This window comes from Lipophrys pholis, assembly GCF_963383615.2.
Source record: "Lipophrys pholis genome assembly, chromosome: 8".
Taxonomy (NCBI): domain Eukaryota; kingdom Metazoa; phylum Chordata; class Actinopteri; order Blenniiformes; family Blenniidae; genus Lipophrys; species Lipophrys pholis.
The window spans coordinates 29970035-29986140 of NC_137630.1; the positions used below are offsets into that span (position 1 = coordinate 29970035).

The window sequence follows — 16106 nt, forward strand, 5'->3', positions numbered from 1 at the left end:
TTGAATGAATGAATCGCCTCTCTGTCAGATAATTCGAACCAGACCAGGGGTGTGGTGGACAGTCTGATGGAGGAGGACGGAGTGGAGAAGGTGTCAGAGGCTGCGCTCGGATCATGGAGGAGGATGAACCTGGATTAAAGTCCAGATTCAGCTGCAGTCAGGACGTTGTTGGAGATTATGGCGAGGGCTGCTTTTGTGCTGTGATGGATGGAGACCAGACTGAAACTGTTCAAAGAGATTATTGTGAACTTAATCAACAGTTTTTTCTCTCCAGCTTCTTTGACACAAAGGATATGGGGGTTGCTCGATTCAATTTGGTGTTATGAGTAATTAATGACACCTTAATGTAGTTAGTTTGTCACAAAACTCACAGCCAGTGTGAAGAGTTGAATAATCAAGTTTAAAATCTGAAGAAAAAAAAATATATAAAGTGAAAAAGACAAAAAAAAGACATATACTGAAACAAACCTGCAGTCATCTCAAAGACACACACACACACACACACACACACACACACACACACACACACACACACACACACAGTCTGTAATCTCGGGGCCCACCCGTGCTGGGCATCAGTTTGCTGTGTGTGGCTGCTGAGATAGAGGAACATATGACGTTGTGTTTCGCTGCACTTCCTGTAAAATTCTGCTCACCAGAGAGAGAGAGAGACACATGTCGAACAGACCGAAGACTGGCCGAGAAAAGAGAGGGAACAGACGACTTGGTGGCGAGTTTTTCCTCCCGCTGCACCGAGATGACCCCCCGGGTGAGTTTTGAGTCTCGTCCCTGCTTATCACCAGCGTTTGTGGCCCCGTTATCTTGCACGTTAGGACATCCACTGCCTCCGCCGGCCATCACCAGAGACTGATCTGTGTCTGTCAGCTGAGCTGAGCCATGTTTGTCATGAAATACAAAGTTATGGTAGCGACAGGATGCTCAGCTTGTGTAATTACTACACTGATCATTCTAAATATGGGGGGAAAAAGAAACCTCTTGAAACTTTGTGCTTGGAGCACCATGTGTGGATACAGATCATCAGTTGGTTCTGTGTTTCAGCCTGTAAGCACTCAGATAGGAACACATTCTTTCAGGGATTTGAGTCATTAATCACAGAAAGACACCAAAAAAACAACCCAAAACAGTTTCCATTCTAAATATGTTTGTGGAGTCATTTTCCCGATGCTCTCCCGTGGCAGGCATGACGCAGCACAGCAGGCAGAGGCGCTGCCATGGACGCCCTCTCTGTCGGCGCGCCACGACTCTCCCCGGCCAGACACTTTGAGCAACTATCAGACATCAGAGCAGAGAAACGCGAGCACCTACGAGGGCGAAACAACGTGACGTCCTGCCGCAGCCCCACCAGGGACTTGGACACCAGGGAGATCAAGAACAAGCTGAAGGAGAAGAGGCACGAGGAGTTTCTGAGGAGGAGGTCGGTGAGCCCGCAGCCCGGTGGCACAGAGTCTACAAGCTGCTCCTCCAGGAGGAAACCTCCAGCCAACGCAATGAGACACCGGCGCGCGGAGACGCCGCAAACAAACACGCCAAAGAGAGCGGCTGCTAACGGACATCCCAGGATGATTGTAACAGCAAACAGCAGTGGAGCAGACGAAGCTCCCAGCACCAGCAAACAGGTGGGAGACATCAAATAAACATCAGATGAAGTTCTGCTGGGACTTTTCAGTCATCTGGATGTTCTCTCCTCAGGATTCGTCGTGGTCGGAGGAGACGCCGGAGAGGATCCCGGACAGGCCTCGTGAAAAGAAACAAGCGTCTACCTCAGCGGGAGACGTGCAGGAGTCGAACCAGCAGCGCGTGAAAGGCCGGCCGAGGAAACAGAGAGGTGAGAGGAATCCCGGCGAAACACTGCCGGGTGTCCACCAACCAGGGAACTTAAAGAACGCTGCCCTTTTCTGTCGCACAGGTCAAAAGATCAGCATCCAAACGGAAACGATTTTCCAGAATCCGTCCGTGCAGAGTCAGGTTCGCCTTGAGAAGAAGGTCCTGGAGAACAGCAGCATGCGGACAGAGTGAGTTTATCTGCACTCAAATCTGCTCCGAACGGGCTGGAATCACACGCATTTCAACACTGGGAGTCAAAGAATGACTGAGCTTCTGATCACAGTGCAGATTTAATCATATGTCTAAGATAAACGCATCAATCAGACACTCTAACGGGGAATAAAAGAGTGTTAATGCTGTTAGAAATACTAAAATCACAGCGATCTCACTACGTGTCTTCACAGTCCAGTACTGTCCTTCATGGTACTGCTGTAAGTGTGAGAGGAAACATAAAGCGACCAGGTGAAATGGTTCTAATCTGAACGCGGCTGTGATCAGTGTTGGTCTTTTCCTCTAATGACATGATTTTCTCCCCACAGGCCCGGATTCATCCTGGTCAGAGAATCAGTAAGTATCAAGCCGCTGCATCTTTTTTTCCAAAACAGAGTCAGATTAGATTCTATAAGTCAGATCTGTGGCGTTAATGCTCATGGTTGATTTACAAAACTGTACAAGTCCTTCTTTTGTATTTCCTCTCAACCTTTGTGTATTTAATGTGAACGTTCAAATGATTTTAACCTTCTCTGTTTCCTCTCCACTAGGACATTGAGAGATTAGCCGACTACCTGGAGGTAAATCAAACAATTTCCTGATTTTCTTCACTGGACTGTCCAGCTGCAGAGTTTTGCTGTTTACCGCCTCTGAAGTTAATGATTTTAGTTAATAAGGAGACTTCGGTCAGAAAACCAAAAGCTTTAGTTCTGTTATGTAACTGACGTTGCTGAAGGTCTCGGTGTTGTTACACAACTTTACTACGTTTGATTATGTCAGGCCCGGACACTTGATTGTGTTTCACTGAGTCTGGTTGCGTAAATATATTCAGAAGATGTTTGGTGTGACGAAGTGCATCGTGGGTAATAACTCATTACTGTGCAGCTCTCGTTCACACTCATCTGCTGTCATGAGTCTTTTTGACTCGCAGCTAAAATCACAACACTTAAAGTATTTGGTTTATACAGATTTTTTTTATATGCATATCTTATAATAATCTATTTGATGATCATTCAGACATCCTGGGATTGTCATTTGCTAAAGTACTTTCCTTTTGTTGAGCAAAAAGTGATTTTTTTTTTTTCATCCATGGCTGTCTGGACTGTTCATTATAGTGACTTCATTTACTCTGATACACTCTTTATTCAGATTTGGTGAAGTTTACTGAAAGATATCTACTCTAGCTGTTACATTGGCACACCTGAAGTCCACCTTATTGGCAAGATACAACAGTGTTACTCTATATTTGACCGTTTTACATCACTTATATTACGCGTGTGTGCATGTTCGCAATTTAGGATGATTAATTATTCCACGTGGTTTCCATATTGAGGCAAATGCTTGAAGCTTTACTGAGACAGATCTCGCCCTTAAGCAGAAATTGCGATGTTATTGATGTTGCAGGAGAAGCAGGCAAACTGTGGCAGAGGATTGTTGACTGTTTGCTTGTTGTTGTGATGCACCTCTCAGGAGGCCCTGTGGAGAGAGGACTCGGTGAAGCAGAAGCTCGCAGCGCTCCAGCAGAGCACGTCACACCTCACCAACTCCTCCGACGCCGTCTGGACCGTAAGACTCGCCGTGCGCCGGGCCGAGTGTCCACGGTCCCGCCGTCCAAACACACTTAAACAAACGTCTCCGACTTTTCACTGCTGCTCTCGGGTTCTGGGTGTCAGGGTCGTTGTACCTGCAGTATATACTGCATCTGCAGCTGCTGCTGCTTCAGGAAGGCCGACGCAGCCTGCGGTTTGACGCTTCCTGCTTCCGTTCTCATCTAAGTTGCACATACAAGCTGTCGTTCTTATAGGCAGGACGTGACTCTCAGTGTCTGCTATACGTGCAATACATCCTCATTAGCGCTCATTTAGCCACTCGGGCTGTAATTAATTAAACAGAATAACTGGCGTTTTAGATTTTCAGGGTGTTTTTTTTTTCTTTTTTTAAACACTGCACATTGAATCTTATTAAATGTGCTTTTAATGTGTGCAATCATTTCTCATGAAGGCGTATTATATTGAAATGAATAATGTGCTCTTTTCCACACTTACTCTCAGTGAGTGCAGCACATGCTGACGCTGTCATCTGAGGCTGCAGCCATTAATTTTCCATTACAGCGCGAGACTCATTGCGTTTTCTCTCTGACCCACGCAGTCTCGCTTCAGTGAAGATCTGCTGAGGAGTAAGATCAAGGCTCTGGAGGCGCAGCTGCACGTCTGCCTGCAGGTGAGCAGCAGCCTCCAGCTTTCACCGCACAGAGCGTCAAAAAAAACAACCCAAAACAACCAGGACTGCTGTGCAGCGCGTCAAAAGGCCTCACGCCGCAGTGTTGTGTCCCTGCAGACGATCCCTTCGGAGGGGATGAAGAAGCTGGTGGTGCAGATGGAGAAGCAGAAGCTGGTGTTTGAGGAGAAGGCGCTGGAAGCTCTGCAGAGGACCACACGGGAGAAGGCCGAGGCCCTCAGCCGGGCCGAGACTCTGCAGGTCAAACTTCTCATTTCAGTTCCAAAAACACAACCAACACACACGTTTTTTTTTTTTTTTTTTCTTTTTAAATAAACACCACAGATTATCACGTTAAGTCCCGGAGCAAGGCCTTCATCCCCCTGCAGCTCCACGAACAAGACATCTGCAGCCTTCATGACCAAACGAGACACTTTCCAATAATAAACATTCATCCAAAGCCACAAAACATGTTTCACTATTAAAGTAGCAAAGCACTTAAAGTTGTATTTTGCTGGATATACATGAACTGTTTCTTTTATCGCATTGATGGACATCTTATCACATTTTTAACCTTTTTCCGCCATCTGAATAGTTTAGTGGGGGAAGCTTCTTTCTTATTTCACCCTTTTAAGCTGTTTTATCTTTTCTTTCCCCCCCTTTGTAGAAATTCTAACCATTTTGACTTTATCGTTTTGAATTTCTCCCTTTTTTGTTGTTTTACTCTTTTTAAAAGCCATTTTTAGCACAAGAGCCATTTTGAAAACCAATCCAAACGCAAGTAAGATAAAAATCTTGTGAAGTCTGGTATGGATGGTATCTAGGTTTTTTTTTTTTTTTTTTTTTTTTTTTTCCCCAGTATGACATGTTCATGTTCGCCCGCAGGAAGCCGTAGAGAGAGAGAAGGCCGAGGCCCAGCGGTGGCAGAGTCGTTACGAGGAGCTCAAACTGAGCTCAGGCCGACTCGAGCAGAGCCAACACTTCAATCACCAGGAGCTGCAACAACAGCTACGCAGCCAAGCGGAGGTACGGGCTCCTGCGGCCGCCTGCACAGATTAACTTTGAAGTGCTTGGGTAAAAACTTCCAGTGTGTCTCGTGCAGCTCTCCAGGGCCAGAGAGGACGAGCTGGAGGAGGAGGTGTCGTCACTGAGACAAGACAAGAGAGAGCTGCAGTACAACATGTGTCTGCTGGAAGAAAACAACCAGACTCTGAGAGAAGAAATCCAGCAACTCAGAGGTCTTTATTTACATTATGTCTCTAAAATGCTGAGAGGTGCACATGCTTCGCGATATTAAAATGCCTCTTTTGTTAGATGGCAGCGACGAGAGCCAGGACCTCCTCCAGCAGGAGTTTCTGCTGTCAGAGAAAGTTGAGCCTCGCCTGAGTGTGAGGAGAGATGCTCAGCTGGAGGAGCAGCTCCGTCAGTCCGAGGAGAAGCTGCAGCTCCGGCAGAGAGAGGTGACGTGGAGACGGGTTTTTTTTTTTTAACAGTGCTTCTCATGAATCCCCAAGCAGAGGTGACAGATTCATTTAAAGGTGCAGTCATTGACATCAACACTTCATCAGGCCAGTAATTTTTGCAGTATCCTTCCAGTCTAACCCTAAACATCATAAACGAACATCGTACACACGAGTCCTCAAACACATACACAGAGCTTTATTCAGTCATTATGCAGGAGGACAGTGCTGCTCAATATCATGTCTACAGAGGTTTGAAACTAGAACATGTGTGATTTCCAGTCATTTTAAAGTGTTTCAACATATTTTATCATGTCTCATGGGCACATCAGGTATTTTACACTGATTTAAAGAATTACAGGTTTGGCATTTCAATAAATACCGTATAATGGTTGAAGAGGGTAAAATATTCAAGGTCATGATGAAGGTACTTTTTGAGGGAGGAGTACACACACACATCAGCTTTTTGCAACTGTACTCTAAATGTGTGTGTGTGTGTGTGTGTGTGTGTGTGTGTGTGTGTGTGTGTGTGTGTGTGTGTGTGTGTGTGTGTGTGTGTAGTGTGAGGAGCTGCAGACGGAGCTGGATGTGATGAAGCAGGAGTGTCACTCCAGCCAGGTCCGGCTGTCGCAGTGCAGAGAGGAACTCCGGAAACTGAGCCACCGCCGCAAGACAAGAGTGAGTCGTGTGTGTGTGTGTGTGTGTGTGTGTGTGTGTGTGTGTGTGTGTGTGTGTGTGTGTGTGTGTGTGTGTGTGTGTGTGTGTGTGTGTGTGTGTGTGTGTGTGTGTGTGTTCTCTGTGGTTGTGACCTCTGCTGATGCTTTGCTGCAGTGTGTCTGTCAGAGCTGCTGCACCAGAAACACCACAAAGTGTGACTCTCACACACACTTCTTCTTCTCCTCCTCCTCCTCCTCCTATCTCTCTCTCTGTCTCTCTCTCTCTCTCTAGACACTATGTGGCTCCTGGTGGAGTGTGTGTCTCGTCTCCTTCCTGCTCCTGGCTGTAGCTGGGGTTGCCATGTTGTGCTTGTGGCATCCCCCTTTCAGGGAGCAAGCGCAGGACCTGTACGCAGATGTCTGGACTCGTATTGAAGGCTATCTCGTGGAAGCGGCTTCTTCTAGACACTCCGGATGTTTCAGACCCATATGACGAATATTTACTTGTGGTTATTGCTTCTGTTTAAAATTTGTTTTTGTACAAAGTAGATTATTAGTATTTTTGTATTCTTTTTAAAAAAAAAAAAAAAAAATGGAACTAAAAGTGTTGTGTGAGAAGAGTTGTGTTTGCATATGGAGGTGTATGTGAGTAAAACAAAACCTGAGTCTGAATGTCAACAGAACAGGTCGTATTAGAAGAAAAAAAAATGTGTTTTTTGTACTGTAAGTGGCTCATTCAGTCAGCAGCACAACAATGAGTTATTAAAATGACTTGAATGGACTGATGGGCTTGTTTGAATTTGTCGGGGGTGAACAAATTAATGAAAATAGGAAATGTCTGTTCGGTTGCTTCCTCAGTAAGTCACAAAACATTTCAGGATATTACATTTTCAGCACAGAAGCTTCGGAAATATCAGTGATGGAAAGCTTAATGAGGTTATCTGAGGTCCTGTCAAATCGTTTTTTTCATTTTATCAGCATTTTATCACAAAAAACATTGGAATCTATAAATAAACAACAAACCCAAAACAGAACCAAAGTTTGAGGTTTCAGGCGCCAGGTAAAAATATTACCATAAAAACCTTTAAATTTAAACTTTAAAGGTTTTCTTTGTTGGGGTGCAGAGTATACATGATGACAATATCTAGATTTTCACAAAAACTAAACAAAATGATTTTTTTTTTTTTTAAATAATCACTCCTGTAGTGGATAAAATCAGTGACATGAGGACTGAACGGAGGTCAGTTCTAATTCAGCAGGAAGCTTCTTTTTGTTTTGTTGTTTTTAACAAAGTTACCATGAAACAATAAGAAAAACCCAGATCAGCCTCATTATATCGACACACAGCAGCCAGATAAGACAGTGGATGTTCTTCTTCTTGGAATTGTTAATATTATTAACATTATTATAGGTAGTAGTAGTGGTGGTATTATTTGTAGTAGTAGTAGTAATGCCTTTAGTAGAGGTAATAGAATAGTATTAGTAGTAGGAATATCAGTAGTAATAGTAGCAACAGTAATAGCTTTAGAAGTAGTAATAAACAAAGTAAATTTATATGGAGAGCACAATTGAGATACAAGGTAATTCACAGCACTTTACAAAGAAACAAAATGAATACATACACTACTAGTAGTGAAAGTAGAAGTAGCTGTAGTATAACAGTATAATAGCAGAAGTATAAACAATAACAAGTGTAACTTTAAATGTAACATGCAAATTAGAATAATTCAATTAATAGCAGTAGAAACAGAACATGAGGAAAAAGAGGTCAAGTATAAGGTGAAAAGAGGTGAAAATTCAGAGTATTTTTGAACTACTAAGGAGATTAAACTCCTTTAGAGAGACAGGTTGGAATATTTCAATTAACTTCTCAAAATGATAGCAAAGTCTTTATTAAGTTTTCCCCAAAAACGGAAACAGAAGCTGTTTTCTGATTTGGCCTGAATAAAACAACCAAAGTCACTCTTGATGAAGCTTTTAAAACAAACAGGATGTGTTCAAATGAAGCTGGGGGCTGTTTCACCAGCAACGTCGAGAATTGTCACAGGTATTAAAAAAAGTTAACAACAAGGCAGAAGCCTTTAGTTTAGGAAGACGTGGACATTCTACACTAACGTGGCAGCGTCCTTTGTCTGATTTCACTCAAACTTAGAGACAAAAGTGGCAGCGAGAGCCGAACTGTCCGAGTCATTGTTCTTTGTATTCAGTGGTTTTAACTGTTCCAGATAGAGCTCCATTCTCCATGCGCCATTCACTGACACACACACACACACACACACACACACACACACACACACACACACACACACACACACACACACACACACACACACACACACACACACACACACACACACACACACACACTCACACCTGTAGCCTCTGTCTTTCACCCACGTTTACCTGCATTGTTCCCCGAAATACCCGCCGAGCTCTGAAGAGATGGACCCGCACTGGCCGGAGGTCAGTCCCGTGAACCGTCTCACTGAAGGTAAGAAGACGAACGCGGCTCGAAGTTTCTCTCACACGTTTCACAACATGACAAATGGGATCTTGCCAAACTCCCTCCTTCAACTCACAGAGCAAACATTTCTCCACAACATGAGGACGGCGGAGCTGCTGGTCGTCGTCGGTCTGTGCGTGACGGCCGTCGTCACGTCGTCCCTGAAAATCTGCGCCTTTAACGTGCAGAGTTTTGGTGAATCGAAGGCAAACAACAGGAAGGTCATGGGGATTTTACTGAAGGTACTCGATGAGTGTGACAATACAACCAGAGAGAAAGTCCTGCTACAGTTAAATGCTGATGTTTGTAATTTTCTTTTCCCCTTTTATTCCCTCCAAAGATTTTCTCCCGATGTGACTTGTGTCTAATCCAGGAGGTCCGAGACTCAAAAGGAGAAGTGATCCAAGCTTTGGTCAAAGATCTCAACAGGTACCGGCTGCTTTTTCTCTGAACACAAGGCACATGTTCCCCTGACTTCATTCTCATTCCCGCTGTCTCTCGCAGACTCGACAAGTCCAACTCCTATTCTTATGTGGAAAGTGAAAGACTGGGGAGGACAACCTACAAGGAGCAGTACGTCTACATTTACAGGTAGCTCCTGCTGTACGTCAACTCTTCTCTCTAAAGGGCTCATATCATGCAAACTTCACTTTCTAATGGTTTTCCAACAGTAATATTCGACACCATTCCCAAGACGGGCATGTGTCGGCGGAGCCAGTCCAGCTCACACAGACACAGCAGATTCTGAATGCAGCTCCTATGATCCAATATTCAAATGGAGGAAAATCAAGGAAAAACTTGATTTGGAGCGATAAACTTTAAATACAACGTTTTTGGACCAACAAGACCAAGTGGAAGTGTTGAAAAGCTGCATAATATGAGCCCTTCAAATGGGCTTCACGTCCCTCACATCCGCTGCTCTCTCCTCATCCTCAGGAACAACAAGCTGAAGGTCAAAGATCAGTATCAGTACCCTAAACTCGGAGGGGAGGGGACCAACAACACAGACGTTTTCTCCAGAGAGCCTTTCATCGTCCGCTTCCACTCCTCCACCACATGTGAGAGTTTCAAATTCGACAGCAGCATCTCGCCTAAAGGCTCCCAAACAAACGAACTGTGCGATATTCGGCCGTCGGGGTTGTCAAATCCTTCACACTGTTCACGACTGTATACGGGACGAATTTAAACTGCGCTCAAAGCCCAAACGATTTTCCCTCGACCCGATCTTTCGTCTCAGACGGCAGCAAATCGCGCCGTTTGCCGAGCCTTTAACTCTGATGACGATCACACAGCAAACAGAGCGATGAGTCTGGATATTTTAAGATTTTTTTTTTTTAACAAAAACGCCACTAAATATCCACAGCGAACTCTTCACACCGACAGAAAAAGTTGGAAAAATGTCAACGTTAGGAGCCGCTTTAACTGGTAATATTGGTTCAGGTAGTAAATACACATAAAGCTGCAGATGTCAGCACTTCTTCCTCCTGACGCGTCTGTCAGACACACGACAGTTTCATATGAAAATGACAAACAATCCTCAACTATTCAACGATTCAAGAAGACTTTACTACACTTTCTTAAACGTGAGGTGACAAAAGCCTTAAAATAAAGTGTGTAGTAAAAAAAAAAATCTTAATTAACATTGAACAATCTTCCTGAACCATAACAAGATAATGTGAAAAAATACTGTTCACAAATCATGAGCTACCTCCTCCTTTCTTATGGTGAGTGTATAGAATATTAATGAGTTGTTCTTAGCTTTACTACATATAAATGGTCTGCTTTTGTTTTGTTTTTTACATTACAGGCCATTAATACACTCTTCCTGCATGGTGTCTGGGACCTTAGCCCATAAAGCAAACAATTCTTACTTTTCAAATTTGGCGAATCACAGTGAAAAAAAAAAGGTTAATAAAAAAAAAAGGGGTTTTTAATAATCTTTATTGCAGACACAGGTCCATATAAAAACATACAGATTCATAGAGAAAGAAGAAAAAGTTTAAAAAAAAGACAGATTCAACATACTAAACTGTGCATATAGAAATTTCAAAAAATTAAGTTTACATTTCTTTTTTAAATAAACAAAAGTTTTAATTAAGAAACATTTTTGATAAATTTTATTTACCCAATTAACTTGAAATGTAGAAAATTTATATTATGATTACCAGACGGCGGACGACTGAGAAACAGAGGGTCGGCGCGACAGTGACATGAAACTAGAAACAAAAACTGCTTTTGATTAAGAGATAATTTTCTTAACGAGGCAAAACTCCAGTCAACTTAAGTCTCAGCCCTCAGTTGTAGTGTTAATATTTATGTGGCCCCTTTGGGAAAATGAGTTGCTCACGGCTGACGTACAGAGAAACACTTACTCTGATCTCTCAATGTTCTATAGAAACGATTATTAAAGACGTGTGTGTTTTCAGTGGTGAAGGACTTGATCCTGATTGGTCAGCACACCAGCCCGAAAAGAGCCATGAAGGAGATTGATGAGCTCTACACCGTCTTCAAATGGATTTATAAGAACTGGAAGACTGAGGTGGGTGAAACCACATTACCATCATGTCATTATGAATCTTTCTTGGTTCCTCTTTTTTCAGTCATACCCTCCGAGCGATTTCATGCTATTCAACTTCCTGTTTTGCTTGATTTCATTCACATCAGAATGTGATGATCTTGGGGGACTTGAACGCCGCCTGCAGCTACGTCACCATCAAGGGCTTGAGGGCCGTGCGCCTGCGGAGCGACCCCAGATTCCGCTGGCTCATCGGAGACGACGAGGACACCACGGTCCGAGAGAGCACGCGCTGCGCTTACGACAGGTCAGGGAAGCACACTGCAGCGTTTTCTTTTTCGTGAAACGTGAGCATCGCGTCCTGAGCGGTTCCGCCTCATCGCTTGGTCTGAAACAGGATCATCGTGCACGGACGGGAGATTATTGCCGGTATCGAACCAGGTTCAGCCCAACCGTTCAACTTCAAAGAGGAGCTCCGTCTCACTGAAGCCGAGGTACTCTTCAGTCCCCGTCCAGTTCACAGTACGCTCAGAATTATGTCCCAGATCTCATTGATTCTCTCCTCTTGATGCCCCTTTAGGCTCTTGAAGTGAGCGACCACTTTCCTGTGGAGGTCGACATGAAGCCCAGCCATCGCTACCTCCTGCGCCATGAGCTGTAGAGTCAACAAGAAGACTTTTAAATTATTTTAGGTTTTTAATAAATGGACTAAAGCTTCCAACTGATTATGGCTGCCAGTTTTTAAGATGTTGTTGGTGTTTTATCTAAAGTTTAGGTTTGAGACTTTTCTATTTAATAAACCTTGCAGATTTGTTGGGTTTGTCTCTGTTAAAAGCACCTAGAAATGACTGTGTTGTATGTGGGGCTATATAAATAAAGTTGAAGTGGTTCCTGACACCTTGAACCATTTCCTAGTGAAGCTGCTATAAGAGCAGCAGAGAGCCACCACCTTTGACTCTGGTTCTGCAGGTATCTTCCTCTTAAAAAGAGGGGTTTTCCTTTCCACCGTCTCCTCTGTTTGCTCACGTGGAATTCTTGTGCATTTTGTTGTGTATTTTGCACACAGTAGAAATAAAATTGAATTGCACTCCTCTCAGTTCTGCGCCCAGCCGTACATGACGTGTCTCTGCACAGGGGAGGTGCAGCTGAAACCAAAAACCACATCAAAGCATGATTTGAGGAGCTTGTGATGGTGCGTCAGTGCAGCAGCAGAAGAAACAAAACAATATTTTGTTGTGAATTCACGTTTTGGAGACTCGGGAGTAATCAAGTTTGTCTTTGTTTTGGGAGGTAGGTTTCCATCATGTAGATGCGTCTTGTCGCAGATTTGAGTGGCTGTTGTAGCCGCGATGTGTAATTTTTACTGGGTCTGTTGACAGGAAACCACTTGCTGCAGCAACAGATGAGCTTTTCTTCTTGCTCTCTTCCTTCTTCAGACTGGAGATCATCAGCGGCAATGCATTGATGTTTTTTTTCTTCAGATAACTTCTAGTATAACTCGCCGATTTGTCTGCAAAGATGGAAAGTTTCACTGATCTCCTGACTGATGCATTCTCAGGTAAGAAGCATATTTTGCATAATTTAAAAAAAATTAAAAAAATTAGTTACTTTTGACACCAGAGTAATATTCAGATATTGATGTTGCAGCAGAGACCTCTGGTCCGTCATTTGCCGGTGAAGATTTGGACTTTGAGAATTTGAATTTTGATGGAAACTGTGAGGAAGACACGGCAGAAAGTGTAACGCCAAGACGAGACGGAGCTCTGCTCCAGGAACCCACTGGCGAAGCTGCAGTGGGGTTTGGCGATGAAGATAAAGATGAGATGTACGCGGCTGAAAAGGTTTACAGGGAGCACGTCGACGACGAGAGCGGAGAGGAGGATTTTGGAGGCGGAGGGGTCAGTCTGAAGGAGGATTACACTAGCTCAGAGGGAGAGTCTGACGAGGGAGGTTCTTCCTCTGGAGACGATGAAGAAGAGGAGGATGTGGAGGAACCGGGGGAGTTGTTGGTGCCGGCCCACTGCACTGATGAGGTCTGTGAGAACGAGGACAGGGTCGATGCAGAAGGACAACCTCTCGCCCCGCAGAGTGCTGGAAACCCTCAAGTTAGTAACAAGGAGCGGGGTGAGGCCGAGAGCGACGAGGAGCTGTCCTACTTTGGACAAACCCCAGAGAAAGGGAGTGACGCCAGTGCAGAGGACGAGCAGGAGAGCGACACTGAAAAGCAAAGGTTTTCACCTGAACCTGCGAGTGAAGGTGTGAGGTTCGAACCGGAGGGGCGCACTGAGCAAGGAGCCGACCGTCCCACCGCAGCAGGGCTGCACTTTCAGTGCTTACCTCCGCAGAATCTGCAGGATCTCATTACTGAAGTAGATGAAGGTGTGGAGAAAATGAAGGAGTTCTCAGGGGAGGAGCACCAGGAGGCAGGTGAGAGCTTTGCAGATTACCCCTCAGACTTTTCCTCTTGTGAATACGCAGAAGGCGGAGTGAGGGATCAAGACAGTGACGGCAAGGCCGACGCCTCGGCGGCTCCGTCTGACTGTGGCCCGTATTCACAGCAGAGCAGGCGCCTGGAAAGACACATGAGCGACGTGACGTGGTCCCGCAGCACTGAGAACCAAGAGGACGCTGAAGAGGCGCATGCCGCCGGGTCGGTGAGCCTGAACGCGGCAGGAATCCAGGAGAAACCAGCTGCTGTTGAGCTTGTGGAGGGCGATGGAGACGAGACGGGCGATGGAGACGAGACGGGCGAGAGCGACTCCTACAGCTCCAGCGATTATGATTATGACGACGACGACGACGACGACGACGACGACGACGTCAACATGAGGAGGGGCGGCAGCCAGGAGACATCGGGTGACTGGGGTCAGCAGGATCCCCAAGGCAGGAGTCAACCGGAGGACTCTCGGCTTCACGGCGGGAGCAGCACAATGTTTTGCAGCTCAGACGACCGTCCACTGGCAAACAGCAGAGTGTATCCAGCAGAGTTTCTCAGCTGGGATTTGCAGGAGTTGAAACAAGACAGACTTCTGTCTGAGTTTGAGTTAACCACAGAGGGTACGCACCAGACAGAAACACACACTTCAGGTGTGAACCGACGTCACACAGACGACGACGACGACTACAACAGCTACTCGATGGTGAAGAGAGAGGACGTCAAAAGCCCGTCCTCACAGGGATCCCTGGATGATAGTTTCTTCTTCGACGTTGGAGTGGAGACCTCAGGGGTCGCCGAGCAGGGAAACAATGAAAACGAAGAGGAGAGGAACTGGGAACAGGAGCAGGAGAGAATCAAGGCTTTCTACGACTATTATGACGACAGCGATGAGGAAACTGAAAGAGAAGGTGGGTGCAAGCAAAGTCTCTATAGCTAAACTAGTTGTCAATGTGCTTCAGCTGATCAGTTTTTATCTGCGTCTGTTCTTAGGAAGACAGACAAAGGTTCAGTTTTGTGCAGATCCACTGTCTCAAATCATTCACTATGAAACTGACAGGTAAGCAGTTCTTCATTTAGCTTCCATTAAAGAAACAGACACATTATTAAAGTTTGGGGGGGGGGGGGGGGGTTTCCAGCAGTGACGGAGATTCACTGAGCAGCTCCACAGACAGAGAGGACGACCAGAGCGCTGCAGACACATCTGATGTAAAGATTAACACACATACACATGCACTAAAATATACCACAAACAGACACACATACACACACTAGTTTCAATGATTTTTTTTAACCACGCAGGAACTGCTGGAGCCAGGCAACACACAGCATCAGAAACCCGAGTGCGATCCTCTCACCGCTCAGCTGCAGGACAGCGAGCCGAACGTCAGGAACACACACATACGTGCAAGACAACACAGGGTGTGTACTCATTGACGTTTTCCTGAATATTAGCTGCTTGCTTGTCTTGTATTTAACCTCACTGTGCTTCTCTGTGCCGCCGCAGTGTCTCGGCATGATGAGGCTGATGTTAAAGATGAGTCTGGTGTTGGTGGCGGGACTGCTGATGTTCTGGCTGGCCACGGACGAAGCCGACTGGCTTCACCAGATTTCCATCTTCTAGATTGGCGGCTCGAGCTTCGATCATTAACTTGTTGATTTGATTAAGATGAGAGAGAAAAAAAATATTTCATACATTTCTTTGAAATAATTATACACGGTGTGAAACCCTCATCATTCAAATGTGTTGAAGTGTTTTGTTGTTTTTACTGTGAAGTTATCTGCTTAATAAATATCTATCTCTGTTTAAAATTATTTGCATTAACGATAGATAGGTCATCTCAATGCAATAGACCTGTAAGTATGAATGATGGCCTTTTATGCCATATTTTAGCCTCCCAACAAGATTTGTTTAATTTGTTTTATCGTCTCAAAATATAAAAACTTTCTGTTGTATGTTTCAATCAACCATTACACTTGCAAATAAGTTATTTCTCTATATGAATAGACCCACGGGGGGAGTCTTATATACTGTATATACATATATATAATTTAGTGCAGTGGTTAGTGCCCCCACCTCACAGCGAGAAGGTTGTGGATTCAAAAACTATCCAGCGCCTTTCTGTGTGGAGTTTGCAAGTTATCCCTGGGAGTGCATGGGTTTCCCTCTGAGTACATCACTATATTTACACAGGGGAAAAATAGACTCAGTTGTTTCAATGTCTTTGTCACAGAAAGAACTGTTCAAAAATCTAAACTTCAGCAG

General features: G+C 44.7%; 3 protein-coding genes across 10 annotated transcripts; all 3 read left to right on the top strand.

Moving 5' to 3' along the window:
• The first annotated feature begins 511 nt into the window (after nt 1-511).
• Nucleotides 512-6992, top strand: traf3ip3 (TRAF3 interacting protein 3). Its single transcript, XM_080468826.1, has 14 exons — nt 512-769; nt 1200-1637; nt 1711-1846; nt 1928-2033; nt 2385-2412; nt 2607-2636; nt 3526-3621; nt 4204-4275; nt 4393-4533; nt 5158-5298; nt 5375-5510; nt 5587-5732; nt 6294-6410; nt 6681-6992. The coding sequence occupies exons 2-14, from the start codon at nt 1233-1235 to the stop codon at nt 6879-6881; spliced, it is 1755 nt and encodes a 584-aa protein (XP_080324952.1). The 5' UTR covers nt 512-769; nt 1200-1232; the 3' UTR covers nt 6882-6992.
• Nucleotides 6993-8989: 1997 nt separating this feature from the next.
• Nucleotides 8990-12132, top strand: dnase1l1l (deoxyribonuclease I-like 1-like; the record flags this gene model as incomplete). The annotated part of the gene is made up of 8 exons (XM_080470168.1): nt 8990-9133; nt 9232-9320; nt 9396-9482; nt 9828-9949; nt 11318-11430; nt 11556-11713; nt 11804-11900; nt 11987-12132. The coding sequence occupies 8 exons, from the start codon at nt 8990-8992 to the stop codon at nt 12065-12067; spliced, it is 891 nt and encodes a 296-aa protein (XP_080326294.1). The 3' UTR covers nt 12068-12132.
• Nucleotides 12133-12566: 434 nt separating this feature from the next.
• LOC308113793 (uncharacterized protein) lies at nt 12567-15810 on the top strand. Of its 8 annotated transcripts, none has more exons than XM_080470261.1 (8): nt 12567-12696; nt 12786-12964; nt 13054-13785; nt 13885-14751; nt 14834-14900; nt 14983-15049; nt 15143-15262; nt 15348-15810. In XM_080470261.1, the coding sequence occupies exons 2-8, from the start codon at nt 12925-12927 to the stop codon at nt 15462-15464; spliced, it is 2010 nt and encodes a 669-aa protein (XP_080326387.1). In that variant the 5' UTR covers nt 12567-12696; nt 12786-12924; the 3' UTR covers nt 15465-15810. The 8 variants fall into 8 exon arrangements, with proteins under 8 accessions (XP_080326387.1, XP_080326393.1, XP_080326389.1 ...); XM_080470267.1 differs by having other exon boundaries at nt 14980-15049; nt 15348-15806; XM_080470268.1 differs by having other exon boundaries at nt 12581-12696; nt 13057-13785; nt 14980-15049; nt 15348-15806.
• The last annotated feature ends 296 nt before the right edge of the window (nt 15811-16106 follow it).